The 13,019-nt window shown below is 40.4% G+C and overlaps 2 protein-coding genes across 7 annotated transcripts in view; both read left to right on the top strand.

Annotated features, from left to right (window-relative positions):
- The window catches only part of alad (aminolevulinate dehydratase), a 33,095-nt gene extending 28,876 nt beyond the window's left edge, over window positions 1-4,219 (top strand). For all 4 annotated transcript variants that reach the window (XM_043719826.2, XM_043719825.2, XM_087998569.1 and 1 more), the window contains exons 10-12: window positions 899-985; window positions 2,401-2,530; window positions 3,577-4,219. In XM_043719826.2, the coding sequence (XP_043575761.1) occupies window positions 899-985; window positions 2,401-2,530; window positions 3,577-3,638 (279 nt within the window). In that variant the 3' untranslated portion in view covers window positions 3,639-4,219. The remainder of the gene's footprint in view (window positions 1-898; window positions 986-2,400; window positions 2,531-3,576) is intronic.
- A 4,264-nt stretch (window positions 4,220-8,483) lies between these two features.
- LOC122564706 (tubulin beta-4B chain-like) overlaps window positions 8,484-13,019 on the top strand; it is a 62,874-nt gene continuing 58,338 nt past the window's right edge. Inside the window, exon 1 of one of the 3 annotated variants that reach the window (XM_043719822.2) lies at window positions 8,484-8,554. In XM_043719822.2, the coding sequence (XP_043575757.1) occupies window positions 8,498-8,554 (57 nt within the window). In that variant the 5' untranslated portion in view covers window positions 8,484-8,497. Of the gene's footprint in view, window positions 8,555-8,826; window positions 8,951-13,019 lie in introns of those variants that run through there. The other 2 variants (XM_043719824.2, XM_087998570.1) reach the window with 2 other exon arrangements.

Consider the following 13,019-nt stretch of genomic DNA (forward strand, 5'->3'; position numbering starts at 1 on the left):
AGTCTGAAGAATAGAATATGCACAGAAACAAAAACAGAAGTTGTTGGAAAAGCTCAGCATGTCTGGCAGCATCTGTGAAGAGATATCAAAGTTAACTTTTTGGGTCCAGTAACCCTTCCTCAGAACTCCTCAGTTCTGATGAAGGGTCACTGGACCTGAAACGTTAACTTTGATTTCTCTGCACAGATGCTGCCAGACCTGCTGAGCTTTTCCAACAACTTCTGTTTTTGTTTCTGATTTACAGCATCTGCAGTTCTTGTGGTTTTAATTTAGAATATGCACAATATTAGAATCTGTTTGTGACTGAGGGCAGTTGTTCTCAGTCACACCTAAAAGGAGTAAATAATTGCTAACACCTATCATAATTTTTAAAGACACCATTGGCTGGCAAAGATAAAGCCTGCCAAAGTTAGGATTGCTGCCTCTGTTTTTTAGGAATACATGTAGCAATCTGTGGTTCCCCATTATTAGGGATATGGGCATCAAATCCTACCACATCCTCATTACTGGGAATGTAGATAACCATCCTTTGCTCTCGGTTTATTGGTTATGTGGTCAATGATCCCTGTTTCTCTCTGGTTATTGGGAGTGTTGGTAGCGATCCCCCAGCTTTTCCAGTTTTTGGGAATGTGGACAGCAACCAGAACAGCTCTCTTTAGTTATCAGGAATGTGGTCAGTGATTCCCAGCTCCCTGCAATTTTTGGGAATTTGGATAGTGAATCCTGGCTCTCTGGTTTTTGGGAATTTGGGCAGCAATTACTGACTCTTTCTGGTTATTGAGAATGTGGACAACAATCTCTGGCTGTATCTTGTTATTGGAATTGTGCACGGTTGAGATGTGAGTCTATCTGTGTGTCAGTGCATTACTGGAATTAACTGTTTGCTCATTTGGTGCAGGACCGTGATGTGCATGAAGGAGCGGATATGCTGATGGTCAAACCGGGAATGCCTTACCTGGACATTGTCCGAGAGGTGAAAAACAAAGTAAGTTTGTGGACATTCCTAGAGGAGAAAGTGAGGTCTGCAGATGCTGGAGATCAGAGCTGAAGAAGGGCTTATGCCCGAAACGTCGATTCTCCTGTTCCCTGGATGCTGCCTGACCTGCTGCGCCTTTCCAGCAACACATTTTCAGCTGTGGACATTCCTAACCCATTAGCTGTGTCAGGGTGACAGGTTGAGTAGATTGGGCTTCTATACTTTGTAGTTTAGAAGAATGATAAGAGACTTTATTGAAATAAACAATTCTTGAGAAGACATCACAGGGTAGAAGGCAGAGAGATTATTTCCCACTTTAGGAAAGGGCATAATCTCAGAGTAAGGTGTTCACCCATTTAAGATAGAAATGAGGAATCTTTTCCCTGAGGGTAATGAATATAGAATTCTTTACCACAAAGGTATTAAGTATGGGATGAGATGGATTTTTAACAGCGTAGGAATCAAAGGTTTTAGAGATAAGGCAGGAAGGTGGAGTTGAGGATTATCAAATCAGCCGTGATCTTATTTAATTGTGGAGTAGACTAAAGCGGGTGAACGGTCTACTTCTGCTCCTACACTTTATGGTTTAATAGTGTTTTAGGCTCCTTTGTTTGACAGTGGGATGAGCTGCAAAAGGTTTTTTTCTTCAATAACATATTCTGTGTTCTCAACAATACCGAATCATGGAATGACAGAAGGAGCCTGCTTGGCCATCCCAGTAATGCTGAGGAAGTTAGCACAAGATGTTGGTTTCACAGGCACCACCAGTTAATTATGATCCTGTCCAAGTGATCTTTTCAATGCCTGCGATGGTCAGCGCTAGCTCAGAATTCTGTCTGCATAACGTAAACCAAAGGCTGTATGTGGTCCAGTATTATCAGGTCAAGGAACTCTTCTCATCACGCATCTTGCTGATATTGTTAACAAAGTGAAAACCTTCAAAATTACTGGGAAAAGATATTTTAACTTTAAATTTAGGAAGGTTTGTGACATAGGGCAATGTATAGAGCAAGTGTGTTTGTCAGAGGAAGGGCTTATCTTCAAAGCTGCTGTTTTCCTGCTCTTGGAAGGTTGAGTCATATTACTATAGCTTTTATTAAGCAGGGCACATTTTAATTTATTTCTGAGTAACTTGTTTTGTCAGCTTATTAAGTCAGGAGTATTCTTGTCGTGATGAGGTGACACTCTAAGCTATATTCTGAATTTTCTGCCTCCTACATTCTAATGGGCTTCCTTCATTTCTGGGTCAAATTGATGTCACTGACCGTGAAATAAGGCTCACTGCAGCCACTAGCATATGCTTTTTGGGATAAGGGTTTCACAATGCATCAAAACATCGTGATGATTTCTGTGAATATACTGACTTGTTGCCATTATTGAATGCTTGGATTTAGCAGTTAAGTCATGTGTCACGTTCCTTTCAGCACCCCTCATATCCGCTGGCAATTTACCATGTCTCAGGAGAGTTTGCGATGCTGTGGCATGGAGCACAGGCTGGAGCATTTGACCTCAGGACAGCTGTCATGGAGGCTCTGACCAGCTTCAGGAGAGCAGGTAACGGTCTTTAGCACACAACCAGCATTTCTTCCAATTGTAATTGTATTGTACTTAGCTGTGGCTATGTAAATGGATGTGCTTCAGCTTGTTTTTAATCAATGATACTAGTGCATTTACCAATAAGATATTCACTTAGGGAATTTGCTGGAGCATATTCTGTGCTCACATGAACAGAATAAAGGTAGTTTGGGTTTCTGCCAATCAATAAACTTCTTTTGGGTAGTGTTATATGCTGATGACCCCTACTAATTTCTCTCCTCAATCCTAAAGGAGGTTACTGTTGCTGGGTGATGGTTGACTGGCTGTGACAATGGGTGCCATGATCAAATTACCCTTCACCTGGTGTGAATCTGGACAATATATTGTGACCAGCTATTCAACTGATTCGGCATCACCATTCAAGACAACACCTGTATCCAATATGCATGTGCACTGACATACACAATTTACAGAGTTAAAAGGACTGGGGAGAAATTCTGACTTGCTCTTGTTGCTCTTCAATATTTTGAAGTTGGCATTTGCCCACTGGGTCACTTAGCTCCATTGTGCACTGAGTTTTAGGATCTCTGTAAATATTGTTTAGCGTGTCCAGGAGCCAGGCAGCAGTTGGGTTACATGTACAAAAGTTGACCAGTGCTTCCTGGAATGTTCTTACATGTTCTTCAGGTTGGCTGGGGCCAGGGGTTGCAAGGGTGGGCAGAGCCAATAACTAGTCCAGCATGCCACTGTGTCAGTGCTGTACTTAGCTGGACAGTAAGTTATTTTACCCATTCCATAAAAATGAATATTCCTGGCATAGCAGCTTACAAAACTGTTCAGTTTTGGATAGCCAAATTTGAGACATTGTGTCTACACAGTGGACTGGCCCGGATGGGATTTTCTATAGGGGGCTCATTTTTTTGTGGGATCTGTTGCAAGGATATTCTTATCGTTCCCTATCCCCCTTCAGGAGGATGTTGAGGTATGTGACTCATGCTATGGGCTTATCCAGTTTGGTCTTCATTGTAGTATAAAGTTAACGTACCTGTGTGCTGTCCTTATAGGTGCTGATATCATCATCACATACTATGTGCCACAGATCTTGAAATGGCTGAAGGATATTTGATGCTGCCTCCACTGGTATACAAAATATACAGGGTTATGTTTTAAATTATTCCCACGGACCTCTCTCTCCTGTTCATGTATGCCATGTCTCCCATTCACCCCTCTCCCATGCAATATTCATGTTCACCTGCTCCTTCCATTTCTGTTCTTGTCTGCTATTATAAACTGATATTATACCAAATACATGCTTTTAAACCAGAACTCTTGTGCTAGACCAAAAATGGATTTTTACAGACATGTTTAGTTGCATAATGTGTGTGAATGGAAGAGAAAATGAGAAAGTCAATGAAGTGAGCTGTAAGTGGTTGAAAGACTGTTCAAGTGTCTGATTTTTATATAGGCTCTGTTATGCACTGCAAGCACACAGAACATCAGGGATCTTAAAATGAATAAATTGACAGGATTTGTGAATAAATCATGTGACAAGGATTTTATTGCGACCGCGGCTGCCATGTGCCTTTAATGCGTTTGAACATGCATTACCAATATTAGCTATAATTGAAATGTGAAACCCTGTGAATAACTGCAAACTAAATAGAATTTTCTGTTTTAAATAAAAACAAATTAGGAATCTAAATGCTATTTACTCTGCCTCTTGCAGCCTGATTGTGTCACTTCTTTTGAATTTCATCTTTATAATTCTCTGTCCTATTTATAAAACTGCAGCTATGTTTGTAATAGTCATAGCATTGTTGGGTCATACAGCACAGAAACAGATCCTTCAGTCCAACCCATCATGCTGACCAGGTTTCCCAAAATAAACTAGTCTCTTTTGCCTGCAAAAACTGAAGTTGCTGGAAAAGCTCAGCAAATCTGGCAGCATCAATGAAGAGAAATCAGAGCTAATGTTTCAGAAAGGATAACTGGACCCGAAACTTGATTTCTCTTCACAAATGCAGCCCGAACTGCTGAGCTTTTCCAGCAACTTCTGTTTTTGTTTCTGATTTATATTTCCACAGTTCTTTCGGTTCCTATTTGCCTGCATTTAGCCCGTATCTCTCTAAACCTTTTCTATTCATGTACCTGTCCAAATGCCTTTTCAGTGTTATAATTGTACCCACGTCTACCATTTTCTCTGGCAGTTTATTCTATAAATGCACCACTCTCTATATGAAAAGGTTGCCCCTCAGGTCCCATTTAAATCTTTCCCCCCTTACCTTAAACCTATGCCCTATGGTTTTGAACTTTACCCTATAAAGACCTATGCTATTCACCTTTGAGAATAGAGATATTTTTGATGTCCATTGAGAAATTTGGGTGATAAAACTGAAAAAAGTATTTCCTTCCACAGTATGATTATTATTTATTCCCAGAGTTGGTCCTATACAGTCAGCTGTTAATTTTGAATCTTTACAAAACAGTGATTTGGTTTCAACTGGAATATTGTGTCCAGTTCTGGACCACACAAACGGAAAGCTGTGAAGGCTTTAGAAAGTGTGCAGAAACGATTTATGAAAATAGTTTCAGTTACGTCGATAGATGAGAGAAGCTGGAGTTGTGTTCCTTCGAGGTTTGACAGAGGTGTTCAGAATGATGAGGGGTTTGACCAGGATAGAAAGAAGCAGTTTCCATTGGTGGAAGGCTTCCGAATTGGAGAGTACAAATTTCAGGTGATTGCCACAAGCGATTTAAGCTAACTGTGGAGAAACTTTTTTAATGCAAAAATTGATTAGGATCCAGAATATGATGACTAGGAGTGTGATAGAGGCAAGTTTAAATGATGTTTTCAAAAGGAATTAGATAAATCTTTGCAGAACACTGAGGTGGGGTGGGCGCCAGGGAGTGAAACAACTAGCTGAATTGCTTTTGAAGAGTTTGGAATGCTTTTGACAAGCTAAATGGCCTCCTTCAGTGTCATAACAATGCTGTGATTTTGTTCTGACAATGAGTATTAAGCACTGCCATGATTTCCCTGCTCAATAATCTAGATATGAGGTAAGATGCTGTCTACTTAGAGCTAAGATGTTAGAAATTTCTTCATGCAAAAGGGCTTGTGAATCTTTGGAATTCTCTGAGCATAAATTCAATGCTAAGATTGATTGATAAGATTTAAGAAGTTAGAAATACAATGGAAAACTGGAGTTGAAGATTAGTGAATATCTTAATAGATGATAAAGTGGGGGCTGAATTATTTGCTATTCTGTCATGCCCTTATTCCTTACATTCACAGAAATTTGTCAAAAAAGGTAGATGCAATAGACAGAGGTACAGAAATATAGATGATACAGAAAAGATAAAAAAGAGGGAAAGAGTGTATAAAATAGCTTAGTGATTAATGAAAGAGAACACAAAAATATTTTATCAACACATAAATAAGGAAAGTTTGAGCTGACTGATTTCCAAAGAGGAGGTGGTCTTTTGGCTGATGTATTAAATGGCATATTGAATCTTATATCTGTCTTCACTAGAAAAGAGGATGCTACCAAGGCAGCAGTAAGTTGAACAGAGTAGGTGAAGAGGTGACAGTAAATATCTGAGTCAGCTTAAAACAACAGTCACCTGGTCTAAATAAACAGCATCCAGAGATGTTAAGGGAAATAGGGGTGGAAATTGTGGATGCTCTGACTACATTGTTTCGGTCTTTCTGGTCATGGGATTGGAATTAAAAAGGGAGAGAGATGAATTTTGTATCTCCTCCTTTGGACCCATTGAGGCCCAAAACATGCTAACAGATGAATAAAAGTAAAATACTACAGATGCTAGAAATCTGAAACAAAGCAGTAAATGCTTGACAATCTCAGCAAGTCAGGCGGCATCTGTGGACAGATATAGAATTGAGGTTTTAAATCCAGCTTGACTTCATTGGAACTGAAAAGAGCTGTAAGATGCTGATTTTTATGATGCAAGCAGACCAAGATGAGAAGCAAGTGCGATGTACTGTGATAGTGCTGACAGCAAACAACAAAAGCAGTGATAAGGGTTACAAACGAGAGATAAATATGTAAAATAGGTGAAAAGCCATTTTATTTTCCCTTACTGATTGCTGTAACTAAGAGATTTTGCAGTTAGGGTACCAATCACTTGTTCCTTTTGCAAAGAAGTGAAAATAATTTGGAGAAGGGGGCTGTCATGTTGGCTCAGTGGTTAGTACTGCTACCTCACAGCGCCAGTCACTCAGGTTTGATTCCAGCCTCGGGCAACCGACTGTGTGGAGTTTGCATATTCTCCCCTTTTCTGTGTGGGTTTCCTCCCACAATCCAAAGATGTGCAGGTCAGGTAAATTGGCCAAGCTAAATTGCCCATAGTGTTCAGGAATGTGTAGGTTAGGTGCATTAGTCAGAGGTAAAATGTAGAGTAGTACAGTAGGGGAATGGATCTGGGTGGTTTACTCTTCAGAGGGTCGGTGTGGACTTGTTGGGCCGAAGGGCCTGTTTCCACACACTCAGGATTTTACGATTCTATGTAGAAGAAGTGAAGAAAATCTTGGCAAGTAAAAAGGACATTGTCAACAAACCAAAAGTGCCTTTACTTTCAATTGAATGTTTTTATTTCCATCATTAAATTACCCATGGTAATTTTCACCCATCCCCCACTAAATCGCCCACGTTTCCAATTAAATTACATGCAATTCTGGCAAGAGACATTGCAACATTTTAGTATTTTTCGAATCAATCTGTTTGGCAATCTTAGTGTCTGTTTCTGGAGCAGGTGGGATTGAGCCCAGATCTCCTGGTTCAAGGGACACTCAAACTGCATTACACAAACCTTTAACAACATTTTTCCTCTTATTTAACTTATTTTTTTAATCTACATATTCAGAATTACACCCCTGGAGCAGTAGGGACTTGGCCCAGGCCTTTACCAACATTTATAAAAAGAGTTGCATGAATTCTAAACACCTGATAATTGTTCAATTGCTACTTTTGAACTCTGAGGAAAGGTTATCTGACCCAAAATGTTACTCTGATTTCTCTCCACAGATGCTGCCAGACCTGCTGAGCTTTTCCAGCAATTTCTTTATTTGTTGCCACATTACAATGTTGTTTATTGAAGTCACATATTGCAAGGTAGTTTAGATAGTAATTCATATGACCTGATCTGTGAGGGTATGAGCTGGAAGCAACTCAAATTCCTGCTCATATGCAGACACTCAATGTTCTTTACTAAGCATGTATTGAAATAATACACCTCAGTAACTGAATTGTCAATGGAGAAAGACTGCACACACTGGCCAATATTTGTATATGGTGCAAATATTGTGTGCCAGATAGTTCTGGAAAGCAAACAAAAAAAGGATAAAAGTGACAAGGCTAAAATGCTTGATGCAATTTAGAGCAATTAATGTATAGTACAGGCATATTATGAACATTCACATAAGCTAAAAGAAACAATACTATTCACATACTAATATGCAACTCTGACATCATAATCTCCTTGCTCAATGTTATGTTTCATCAGGCATGGTTGCTTCTTAACTGTTAACTATCAGAATTGTGTTCAGTGGTCAGTACCAGAGAGTTATCAGTAAACCTTTCCCTCTGCACCATTTACACGTCAGATCTTTAGCAGCTTCCCAAAAATGCAAACTAATGATGAATTTTATTTTGTTTTGAGAATTTGAACCCTGAGGCAGTTGAATTGTTTTATGAGATGATGAAAAGGACTTTATGAAATCACAGCAGTTATTGTGACTGACCTGGGTGCACCTGTAACCAGGCAACAGGTACTCAAAACTAATCAAGTCAACGCCCCCGCGGAACTAGACCAATAGGAAGGCGTGACTATTGATTGACAGGGGGCATTGACCAATAGAAAATAGGTGTCGATGACGCAGCGGTACATAAACAATACTGCAATCGTTGGCCGCTCATTTGAGCGAACAGCTTTCCCGGTTAGAGTAGTTTAGGCAGAGCTTTCGGTATGCGAGAGATCGTGCATCTTCAGGCGGGCCAGTGTGGCAACCAGATCGGGGCCAAGGTTTGTACAAGTTAGCCACCTCAGGATTAGGGCTTCTAGGGAAGGGGTGGAAGTGTGAGGAAATCAAGGGCGTGGCATGACCCGCCCAGAACATGCCCCACACTCACGCCCATTGACCCGAGCGGTGCGGGTCTGAAGAGCGGTGCCGATGAATGTCCTGTTTGTGGAGGCCACTCGGGTGTCTGGCTGACGGTTAGACGACGAGGTGCTGGGCGGCAGCTGCCCCGTCCGGGCACGCATGCGTGCTGCTGGCTCCGCCTCCCGGCGAGGGCGCATGTGCAGTGGTAGCGGCACGATCTCCCGCCTGATGGGTGTCTTCCGCCAGTCTTCCTTTCGCGGGCTGCAGGGCCTCCCAGCCACCTAACCTCACTTGGGCACGACTGACAGATAAATGTTCAGGGAGATGCCCCACACGGCAGTCACACTGTCGGAGGGTTAGCAAGTGCTGAAGGAGAGCTGCTCTGTCACAGGATCAGTGCTGTTTAAGGACCGGTATAGTCCAAAATGTGGTGGTAGTCAAGCATTAACATTTCAAGTGAATCAGCGTAAAATATACAGTGGAATGTGATAAGTACTTTTAAAAAAAAATGTGTTGGGATATTTGCAGACGATGGGTGACGCTTGAGTGGAGGTCCAAGGAATGGTGCCTACTTCCTCTGTTATCTATTTAAACCACCTGTATAAGGTTCTAGTCTGAGTCCAGACCTCTGTAATATGCCATTTGGCATCCGTCAAACCATCCCCTTTACTTTATCGTAAGGATTTAAAATTTGTGTTGAACCATTGCAGTGCACTAACACAACTATACTGGAAATATCATTTGAAGAAGGCACATCAGTGTGGTGCAGAAACATTATTTTCTTAAGTTTTTATAAATGATAGATACTTCAACAGAAGCCCTGTTTATTTACACACTCAGTGTCCTCTAAACCTTGGCTGATGTTACCATGGCCAGTAGGGAGTGACCTGAGAATTTCCCGATTCCTAGTGGAAGTACCGTACGTAAACCAAATGCACCAGTTAACCTCAAGCCAAGTATTTCAAATTTCACTTAGTGCAAAGTAGTTTCCAGAAGCCCTGTTCTAAGAATGATTAGTAGATATATTAATCTACTATGTAATGTGACAGGTAGTCAGTTATATCTTACACATACCAGATATGTATTTACAATCTCCTACTCTCACAACAATCAATACATTTGCTTTATGAGTTAGATCTTTGAAGGTGGTAAAGCATATTAAGAAATTAGTTAGCACTGCTCATGGGGTCTTGAGTGGAGTGTCAGCAGTGCAGACACAGAGCAGTTATGCTTAATGTTTATGAAGCTCTGTTTAAGTTGAAACTAAAACTATTAAGGTGCAGAGGGAATTTGGGGATGTTAGTTTGGAAATGTTACATTGCTGGGCTTGCTCTCCTTGGAGGAAAGGATCTGTACGGGAAATCTCCTTGATGTATGCAAGATTGAGTAATTTAAATGAGGTGGACAAAGAAAAGTTCGTTTTGTTGGCCCAAAGGCTCAGGGTACAAAAGTTTAAGTATTTGAGAGATGCAGGCATGAATGTGAGATGTTTATTTTAGCAAATGTTGTCTGCATGGAGATGGAACTGCAGCTGATTAATGATTTTTGGATGGAAATTGGATGGTTGATTGAAGTAAATAAGCTTGCAAGGATAGAGTGAGAGAATGGATTGATGGGACTGCAATGACCACCTCTACTGTTAGTTCTGATGTCCTGGAAGGATCTAACTTTGGCCCCCTTCTATTGTTCATGTAGGCTGTCTCTTGGTGACAACACCCAGCTCAAGCTCACCACCACCTCTCTTGACTCCTCTACTGTCACTAATTTATTGCATTGTTTGTCTGACATCCAGCAGTGGACGTACAGAAATTTTCTCTCTTCCAATGCTGCCATAAACATGTTCCTTGGCTAAAAACTCCATCCCTTTCTCTAGTGACTGGGCACCCTGTTCACAATCTTTATGTTGGAGTTGGCCCTGAGATGAGCCTCTGATATATAAGCACCATTGCTAAGATTTATTTTCCAGCTGGCAACTTCTGCGGACTCTGCTTGCCTCAATTTGTCTGTGAAAACCTTCATTTATATTCTTGCCTCTAAATTTCACTCTTTCCAAAGGCAAGTTGGCCTAAGGTTTAGAAGCATCCTCCCATATTTTGGCCTCTAAACCTTGGATCAACCAAAATTCTTCTGCCTTCTTCCATAATCACCCAAGTCCCATTGGCCTATGGTTTTAAAATTATCTTGTTTTTAGATCCCTTCCCTTCTTTTATTTATAATGTCCTTTGGTTGCCTTAGTTTTACTGGACAATAGGGCTGCTCTATCATTAGAGAGAGAAGACTGGTGGTGGTTTAACCTGAGGGTCACCATACCTCAGACAAGCAAAGAGGTTGAGCTGGATGGACCTTCACAATAACCTCAGCCAGGACAGGAATTGAACCCATGCTGTTAGCATTGCTCTGTAGTGCAAACTAGCAATCTTGCCAAATTGAGCTAACCAACCTCCTTGATAAATGTGCCCTCATTCAATTTGGACCTCTTTAAAATCCCTGATTTTAATCACTCCGCCATTGCTGACTGTGACATTAGCTGTGATTTTCAATGCCCTGAATCCCAGAACCTTGCTGTATCTTGTTTTGTCTTTTTTGGAAGATGCTCCTTTTGCATTGGGGTAATTCAGGGAAGATTCATTCGATTGACTCCAGGGAGAGTCTGTCATTTTGTGATGGAAGATTGGGTGTGGATTCACTCGAGACTATTATAGAAACATGAGGGAGCTTGATACTGAATTGAACTTTACCCTTGTGGGGGAATAAAATTTGGACCATAGGTTCAGGAAAACAATGCATCAATTTAAGATGCATATATTGGAGGAAATTCTCTCCTTGGGGTCATCAATCTTTGGAATTTTGTACCTCAGAAGTTGTGGAAACTGAGATAGACTTTTTGTTTTGACTATAGGGGAGTCCAGAGTTATGGGGAGCAGGAGAGAAAATGATGTTGAGGCCATGTTGAATTGAGTAATTCTATGCTGTTTTTAAATTCTGTCCAATATTCTGAACTTCAACATATCTTTGTAGAATTATGTCTTTTCCTTGCGTTTGATACTATCTTTGATTTTCTTTTAGTTAGCTATGGTTGCTAGCTCGTTAAAATTAGAATTTTTCTTGATTTTTGGAATATGTATGTTCTACACTTTCTGGAATAATCCCTTAAAATGTGAGCTACTTCATCTTTCTTGACCTATCTCTTAACCTAACTTGCTAGTTCAGTTTCATTAGTTCAGCTTTTATGCCCTCATTAACCTTGTTTAAATTCAAAATAGTAGTCTAGGACTCTCACTTTTGTCCCTTAAATGGTGTATAAAATTCACTCATTATGATCCCTGAGGGTGCTTTCACTTTGAGGTCAGCAATTATTCCTACCTCATTGGTCAAAACCAAGTCTATTACATGTTAGTCTAGAAATTGTCCCAAAAATCATTCAATGAATTACCCCTCTCGAATGCTTTTCCTATCATAGTTACCAAAGAGCCAGGAGTAAAGAGGGATAATTTTTTTTTGTTTTAAATGCAGAGAGTTCTAATCTGGAATGCCCTGTCTAGTGGGGTGACAGTAGCAAATTCAACAGTGACTTTCAATGGGATACTGGGTTCACACACTAAAACAAAACATAATGTTTCAGTCAATAAAATTTCCCATGTTAATCTCTTACCCTTTTCAGAAGCTCCAATGATTTATTTGTTGATACCCTGACTTGCCATTGGCTCCTGGTAGGGAGCCTCTCCACAACTCCCACAAGTGACCTGTTGCCATTATCATTCCCTATCTTGTCTACAAGTCACTTCTACTTCCTGGTTTCCTGAATTTAGCTTGTCCCTCTCTGGTGTACTAAAGCCATCTTTAATTAACAGAGACACTTGTCCATTATTTCCTAGCTTCCTGTCCTTCCTAAATGCTTTGTATTCACATTCCAGTCTTGGTCATCCTGTAGGCATGTCTCAGTAATGGCTACTAGATCAGACTTGTGAATCTTACTTTGTGCTACTAGTTCATTATTTTATTTTGAATGCTAGGTGCATTCAAATATGGTGTCTGAAGTTTCCTCCTTTTTATTACTTTTGTAACCTCTAGTATTATTTGTTGATTTGCTCTGAAGATTTCAATACTGTGATGATCTTAATGTCTGGTGGAGTAGCTTTAAGGAGCAGTAGTTTGATTTCCGTTCCTTTTACATAGCGCTTGTATTTATATTCCCTTTGACCAAGCTGTTTTTACATCTCCCCGACTACCTTTTTGTTAGATTTTGCTTTGATGTTTCTGTAAAATGCCTTTGGATGTTTGATAACATTTAAAGGTATCTTGTTTAGTTTGGAGCTGGTTGGTGAGGAAGGTTCCAGGAGAATATCATTGCCCTATGCTTCTCTGCTTGGCATTTTTTTATTGTCC

This window comes from Chiloscyllium plagiosum, unplaced genomic scaffold (genome assembly GCF_037043375.1).
Source record: "Chiloscyllium plagiosum isolate Xiang-an unplaced genomic scaffold, Cpla_swu_hap1 HiC_scaffold_21, whole genome shotgun sequence".
Taxonomy (NCBI): domain Eukaryota; kingdom Metazoa; phylum Chordata; class Chondrichthyes; order Orectolobiformes; family Hemiscylliidae; genus Chiloscyllium; species Chiloscyllium plagiosum.